The sequence below is a fragment of the Tigriopus californicus genome, chromosome 7, assembly GCF_007210705.1.
Source record: "Tigriopus californicus strain San Diego chromosome 7, Tcal_SD_v2.1, whole genome shotgun sequence".
NCBI classification, from domain to species: domain Eukaryota; kingdom Metazoa; phylum Arthropoda; class Copepoda; order Harpacticoida; family Harpacticidae; genus Tigriopus; species Tigriopus californicus.
Window position 1 is genome coordinate 8271850 of NC_081446.1, and position 8468 is coordinate 8280317.

An 8468-nucleotide genomic window follows, 5' to 3' on the forward strand; every position below is an offset into this window, starting at 1 on the left:
CCAGCACTTTCTATAGAATGTCGTACTTAGGCTGATAGTCTTTCAAATGAGCAGCCCTGCTAGTACGTAGGCGCAGCTTCAAGATTGAGTCGAGTACTTTGGTGTTCTGTAATTTGACAATCTGTTGTACCTAGACATCGTTTGATTCGGGTTACCCAAGAACACCAGACGGAATAGGACTTCAGCTCCGGGATTGGGACCCAATTTCATGATTCAACCATGTGATCGAGCCTGAGCATGTTCAAGAATACCGCATGGATCAAACAGAACGACAGTGACAACTGCTAATGGAATCGTGTTTTCACTTTCTTAACAGGGAATTTTCTCTCGCACCTAGCGAAAGCAGAGATCGCGCATTCAATGGTCGTGTTTCGTTTTCATTTTCGTTTTCCTTTACTACAGTGCTTACTTGTGTACGTAGTTTAGCGTACTGTACAGTGCAGACGAGTAGCGTACGTACGAGCGTTTTCCTTTTTGTGTTTTATCACAACGGGATCCATGGATTGACGCACAAAAGTATGACCAGGAACTGTTCTTTTACTTTTACTTGCATTCTCTCCAGCTTCTACTCTAAAGCAGGATGGATATATGGATGGATGGATGGATGGATGGATGGATGGATGGATGGATGGATGGATGGATGGATGGATGGATGGATGGATGGATGGAGGCTGAGTGAGTGAGTGTGTGAGTGAGTGAGCGAGTTCTGGTACCATTTCGTGGGATGAATGAATCAATGAATGAATCAGTAAATGGTGATGGTGATTTCGATTTCGATTGAGTTTTCAGTTTTCATAAGCTATGGCAACAATGTGAAACACATCTGCAGAGCAACGACAGCTCGTCTTTTCTTATTTCGACGTGTTGTTGCTTCAAACAACTTTGGATGCTTCAACATACAATTGAACGCATGGGCCTAACTAGCGGAGCTAGGATATTTACATTGGATAACGATCCTTTATCAAGCGCTATGATTTTTTAACCTGATTGGCTTAATGCTAGTTTGGCAAACTTATCTGATAAACTCTGAGTTGACTAATGTTCATAGTGGCAAATTTAGGACGCATTCATGCTAAAATGAAATATATTAAGCAACCCAAGTTAAGTTACAAATGGAACGGTTAAGCGGCTTTTGTTTCAGTTGAGAGCAATTTTCCAAATCCTCCTAAGATTGGGCCTCAATCTTTTTTTTTCCACCAAACAAGGCTATCTATGCCTATAGGTAAAAGCCCCCATGTACCGGAGATCAGCCGCCCAGATAAGCTAGCTCTGTTAGCTTTCTTCTGCCATACGATTTTGAGAACGAGGACGGNGGGGGGGGGAGGGTGTTAGTGCTTGAAACGGCGGGCTTTACCATTTCTGTGCAATAAAGGTAACCAACCATTTGTGAGGTTGTTCAGTCCCCGAAGTTACTCATGGATTGCCGCTTTGACTAGGCTCATAAATATAGTAGTAGGATATTAATGGCCAGGTCATGGCTTTACAGGCTTGGGTGGTGCTGTCGTCTTTCATAACCGTACAATGGTATCCAAGTGCAATTTTGGTCCGATTTTCCATTCAAAGATCGCTTGAATTCAAAACTACCAAGATGGTTATGGGTGCGTCGTTTGGGATTTGCACTGCCCTTCCAAACGGTCGTAGCAGATTTCCTATTGCCATAACACTTTGTCCGATGAACTCAGTAGTAAAACTCCCCAAGATGGCTCAAGGGGCTGAAAACAGGTATGTCAAAGTACGACCGACAGGTATGAAGTAAATAAACAGCATTCCAAGTCCAAGGAAGATAAAGGCAAGGATGAGCTCAAATGAGCCAAGACACGGCTTAGGTTAGGGGGCGTCGAGGTGAAAGACAATATGGTAATTTTTCAAATAGTTCCGTCGTGCCTTCGTGCCGCTCTGGCTGCGTGACAGTCAATGAAAAAGTTTCACCTCTCATTTGCATCGCCACCGTTTATTCCATTTACAGTACGGTACGTTTATACTTGTACATTGTATAACTTGGAAGCTGGACCCGCACCCAATCCTGACTCTGAGTGGCGGGTCTTTTTGGCCTCTGATGGAACGGGAGATTCGACATTAAAAAACAGAGAACGAGAGAGAGAGAAACACACACACACACACATACAGAAGGCGAGACATGAAAAGGCACTGACTTGAAACCAAAGGCAAAATAATTGCAGTGATGAAAAAACATTGCGTAAAATTTCCTCATTGGCAAAGGACAAGGGGAAACCTGAGAAGAGAGGGGAGGGATAATGGTGTGAGGCGATCATCGTGATCAGGGGACAGGGGAATACACACAGCCTAGGTTTGTTTAGGCTCAAAGTGAGCCGACCACGTAGATATTATGAAATAATAACGGAATATTTACCCACACGCACGCAAGCCAGCATGCACGGGATAAGTAAAGGCATAGGCTGGACATTAGAAAGTCCCCGGGTTCAATATTTACATGCGTGTGTACAAATTGGACGAGTCTCGTAGGCATCTTCCTTTCCTGTTCATCTGACTCATATGTGAAAATTTGTCTCAGATCTATGAGAAAGGATCAATGGTAGCGGCTATCCTTTTAGAATAAGCCTATTCGTTAGGGGAGATTGACATTTTTCCTGAGCGTTCTGGCTCTCAAGACAAAGCAATTCTTGAAAACTTAATGACAGTCACCTGACTGGACTCCCAACGGTTCAACTCAATTCCCGATTGAGTCACCTCGGTTCCAATTGAATGAGGGAATGAATGAATCAAGAGGACCGGGTTTGAGAAGACCGCCGTCAGAAGAAAATAATGATCACCTTTCAAGATCACTAACACGATATAAATACACATACTCCAACTATATACATGTATGTGGACACACACACACGCACACACACGCACAAGTGGAGGCAAATCTTCAGATCGAGGTTCTTGTGGTTAGTTTGAGAAGAAATCTGGAAATCTCTCGAGTGAGTCCTAAAAACACATGGCCAGCTGATGCATTCCCAAATGTGTTCGTCCACTCGACCACTCGAAGATTGGGAAGAATCGTAGCACTCGGTAATACGAATACACACCATTCCATTCAGGGATGGTACCATCATGTTCGAGCAAGTTCAGGGAAAGACGATTTCAATGTATTTGACTTCTTGCTATCCAATGAACACCTTGGAAATAGGGCGACCACAATCATCATTCTTTCTCATGAAGGTTGTTTATTTTTTCTCGGTGTCTGTTGACATTTGGTCGTTCAAGAACAAATCAAACACGAAAATGAAAATGATCCGACTGGAGGTGAGCATTGATTTTTCAGCTCATAAATTAAGATTATGAACGGCGCGTTTCAAGAAAGAAAAAGGCTCACAATCGGGTATTTGGAAAATGGCCATTTCCGTCTTTCGTAAATATGACAACTGGGATGTTTTATGGCAATGGCAATGTCGTGCTAACCTCTCATCAAACCAATTGAAAATGGCAGAGACAAGAAATAGCAACGGAGATATTCATAAATCAGATAAGATTTGGCTCAAGTTTGGCCGAAAAGACGTCAAAATCCTGAACGTAAGGATGGACGAAGAAATGGGAAGAAGGTGGTTCACATTGTCAAAAGGAAGTGTTGGCAGGATGTCTAATGGTTTCTTCGGTAGTTTAGTACCGGTACAGACAGTCAGTGTCAGTGTATTTACGTACATTGTACGTATCTACTGTACTTAGTATGTAGCACGTTTTGGAGCTACTTCTACAGTACTCGGGGAGTTGGCTTGGTTTTGTCAGCACTGGTGAGATTAAAGTGCTCCTCCAGCTTCCTTGTAGCTCTCATATGTAGGTAATTGTGTGCAAACACACACATACACACAAAAGTTTATTACAAGTGTACCTCCTACATATTGTACATAGGTGGTACACTGCCAGGTACGTACGAGCAGTGAGGGATTCCAGTCATTTTGCACAGCAGCGTGACATCCATAGGCGACAATGAAACAATGATGAGAGGAGATTGATGATTCGTCAAACTGGATCCAAGGAACCAGAGGAACCAGATTCAGTGTCCCACCACATTCTTAATGAAGAGGAAGAACCGACTAGGAGACTGGGTGCACTGTCAATCAAGCATAGATATTGTAAATAACAAATTCAAAATGGAACTAACAGCGAAGGATTACTGTCTTCATGTTGAGGACCGTTCAATCATGTTTGGACGGGATTACGTGCGGAATATGTGCAGATGTGCAGAAGCTGGCAGATTTCAGAAAACCCTTTTCATCACCTTTTAAGCCACTCAAATCCTAAGCGGATTGGGCTCTTTTTTGAGCCGGAAGATTTGAAGAGGAGCAAAATCTACATCTCACGATATTTCTCGACGACCATCTTCATGTTAATCTCGGTGGGAAACAAACCCTGCCAGAAGCCCAAAATTTCGACTTTTCAGTTTGCCTTCATCTCGTTGGCTTGGATGGAGTCTCATTTGTAAGGATAGGGACGGGCACACAATAGATAAAGCTTGTATCTTTGAGGGATAGAGAAGGACCTGCAGCGATATTGATCATTCCATCAAAAGTGGCTGGATGATGATGATGAAGAGGAGGAGGAGGACGACGAAAAAGAAGAAGTAAAAGAAAACGACGACCATACGAGTTGAACAGAACACTGGCTGCCAATCTGGTTAGACAAGTCGTGATTTGATCAGCAATGACATTAAGGGCCTCTCTCTTGAAACCTTGAAACATATACAAAACAAGCGAAATCATGTCGAGAGGAATCCAACCATGCCTGGATTCTGTATTGGTTGGGGACCAGTTTGGAGGGGGCCAGTAGACCCATATTTGCGTTCAAACCACTTTCAATGTTTCCTCTCTAATACGTATATCGACTTGGTTGCTTGGACTGGTTATTATCAAGTCTGTCGAATACAATCAATGGTCGACCAATAAAAACCATATGGTCATTTGCATGTAAAAAAGCCATCGTTCATCGTCTTTGGGATTGGGAGTTGGGATGCCCAGCCCTTCATCCCCCATTCACTCACTAAAACTCACTCTTTCCTTAGACAATTATATTTGTGCTGGGCTGATTCTTGATTTACTCACTGGCATTTACGCAAGAATTTGTTCCACACAGTCAAATGTGAAAAGAGGTCTAGAGTTTGTTGCTAATGAGATGATAAGCCTTTAGTCGAACCTGGTCAATTGATCCATTCCATTACATGTGCACATTGTGCACCATACGTGGTTGTACCACTACAAGTATTTGTTGCTGTTGTGTGGTTGTAATGGTGGTCATTGTTTTCCTACCTGATAAAGTTGATCTTTGCTGGTCCAAATGTCATCTTGATCTTCTTGTTGAAATGTGTGGAGTGAGTGCAACTCGTCGCGAGAACGAGACAAAATCTTGCGTCGAGATACCATCTTCGATAAATTCATTGAAACCAGGGGAGGAGAAAGCCAACCACGAGTCAATTATTGAGAGTTTGGCTGGACCTTTAAACCAATTGCGAAGAAGGGAAAAAACTCGTATGGTTGGGTAATGCGGTGATGAGAGGATGTCGCTGATTGATTCACTTCCTCGATATTTCTCACTTTGGATCAGAAATGAAATGAAAAAGTCACCCTCCACCCTTGTGAAGCCAACTAATGGATCCGCCTATCATGATCTAAAAATTCACATGATTATGAACAACAAATTTCACAACCACTTTGATCGTCGCCCTTTTACATCGATCGATCTCAAACTTGAAACCCTAAAGGTTATTGATTTCAAGGGATGCTTTTGTTCAATTCAAGGGTTTCCCAACGAGTCTAACCTGTTCACAAGGCAAGGAGTAAGCACAAACTGACGCAAAGGTTCAATCAGAGCACTCACACTCAAATGTCTCGCTCGCTGGTATCTATCCAGCCAACCAACCAACCAACCAACCAACCAACCAACCAACCATCCATCCATATACATGCTCGGTCGCTTGGTCGGTTTGGCGGTGGTGCGAAAGAAGGCCGGTAGTGGAATGGGCCCTATCGAAGCCATCGAGTTGGACGACGCACCGACTCAAAACTTAGGCCCGAGGGCCGAGCGCCCTTTTCAAAGCAGAGAGGAACCAGAGAGGGAATCTTTTGACGCAGTGCATGCGTACGTACTTATGTACGTACGTAGATAGATCGTGCACGCACGGAGAGAGGCCAACATCAGTGGGTGAGTGGGTGAGTAGGGGAGTGACGTCATCACTGGAAGGACCGTGGAAGCTGGAGAAGCAGAGATATAGATGATGACAATGGTTTTGGAGCCCCTCAAGACAAAAAATCAGAGCATGGCTCGGTCCGTCCAAGTAGTGCGGAATTTACTTAGGCATGCACCATTGTACCTGCACTTCGTTGGACTGTCCAAGGGATGACAGATAGGGCGCGGAATAAGGTGGGTCGGTCCACGACTAATATTGATCTATAAATTACTGTATTTGCGCCCAGAGAACGATATCCTTGTGATTGCCTGCTTGAACATGGAAGGAAGGCACTGTGGATGTGAATACAAATTGTCGGATGTCTGAACATAGTCACCGCACTTGACATCGACAAGAGTCTCCCCGATCGTCCCCTAAGGGGTTCAAAATCGTGAATACTTGGGCTATATCAATATCGTTTTGATCTGATTTTTTGCCTGAAGGAAATTGTAGAGTTTTGTATAGTATACAGTACAGCTTCAAACGGTTGGAACATCGCACTGTCCAAGGCATGTTGACACATCATAGATTCGAAAGACACTCAAATTTTCCATAAACATTGCAACATACTCTGCTAGAGCAAATTCTGCATAAGCTGTTTGAATAACATATGAAATCGCTGTACAAAGCAGACTTTATTTCAAGGCATTGCTGAAGGATTTATTCAACTTTGAGACATTGCAAAAATCGGATATTGCATAACGTATTCAAGGAGATCTATGCGTCCTTAACACCTGATCTGGTCCAACAGGTTTCAACTTCGCGAGTCAAGTCAAATTGATTCGACCATGTTTGTTGGTGGAGAAAAGGCAACTTCACTCGGAGAAAATAGATATCGTCGTTCCAGATCAAAAGGAAAAACTGGTTATGGTTAATCATTTTTTTTGGAGATTTTAACGCTTGATGATTATTCAACTATATGGTTAAAATTGTCAAAATCTTTCTTTCTTAGATTACATCGAAGAACAATGCTTGTGGTAACATTGGATGAATTTAAAATACCAAATGTGATCAACCTATGAGTAGAATTGGAAAGATACACCTTTAAAAACTTAGTGCTCGTCTACCAGGTTGCAAATTGACAAGAAATCTCGAATTGGCAAGAGGCCAAAAATACAACACCTGAAACAATGATTTGAAATTTGTTGGCAATTCATCTAATACTAATTGTACATGAGCTAGCCTTGGACCAAAATACTTTTTCAAATCAACATAATGCCAAAAAAAACAAGGCCCTCACTTTTGTTTATCAATTGGTTTGTCAATTCCTGAGTTTCGGAGCTCATCTTTTTTATGTTTGGTTTAATTTGATTGCAACTTTTACTAGCTATGATACCTGCAACATCGTCAAAATACATTAGACATTCGATAAGATGACTTTTAATCGCCTTTCATGTTTCCCTAAATGTTATTTCAGAGGGCAAGTGTGATGATAATGAACTTTTGCCTTTCAAGCGCTTTTAACTTTTAAGGGACAACCACCCTGAAGCAAGTTTGGACAATTGAAATCTACTTGCGCCTCTATATGTTATGTAAGCAAAGCTACGTTACCTTGAAGGTTAACCTTGCATTGAAATCATATCATTCTTAGGGTTATTTGAGTACATTCTATCACTAGAGGGAGGGATTGATTTGTCCCATAAAAGTGATGGAAGATAAAACCAAATCAGTCTTTTGATTTGTTGGTATAAGGTTTGAAAGACTGGACCTCAGCGTTTTTATCGCAGGTCGTCCCATGACCATACTAAGCTTTGAGCCGACAACCTTGAAAAGTTATTTCTTTCAAAATGGCCCTAATTGGATCTCGAGGATCAGATTCCAAGACCCGAATAGTCTCATAAGTCACATTCGGGCCAAGTTGGTCCTGGCGGACTCACTCAGTCAGTCACTGGTTGGTGGTGGATTGCGAACAATGCAGCCTAAGATACGTCGTACGGAACCACATACGATTTTCAAAGAGGCTCAGAGGGATGATAGTGTTCGGTGCCCATGAAGCTTACTGTACTGTATATCATTGTTGGCGTGTGTATGCGTAAAGGCCATTTCCGTTCAAATTAATCGAGCTCGTGAATTGTGACTCTTGGCCACTGCCACTGTACATATTGTTCTCTCGCTGTCGTTGAACCTCGCTCATAAGCTACGTAATATTAGGTGGACTAGCCCTTGAGTAGCCGGCCATACGTAGATTGGAGGCTTCAATGTTTGAGTTCAAACATAACACGTAAAGTGCACATGTAGCCTGTCCGTCAGATCTGATTGGTCATCATCGAGGCTCGAGACAAAG

General features: G+C 42.6%; 1 protein-coding gene across 1 annotated transcript in view; it reads right to left on the minus strand.

Annotated features, from left to right (window-relative positions):
- LOC131882965 (uncharacterized) overlaps nt 1–5824 on the minus strand; it is a 35883-nt gene extending 30059 nt beyond the window's left edge. The window contains exon 1 of the mRNA XM_059230266.1: nt 5268–5824. Coding sequence (XP_059086249.1) covers nt 5268–5396 — 129 coding nt within the window. The 5' untranslated portion in view covers nt 5397–5824. The remainder of the gene's footprint in view (nt 1–5267) is intronic.
- Between the last annotated feature and the right edge of the window lie 2644 nt (nt 5825–8468).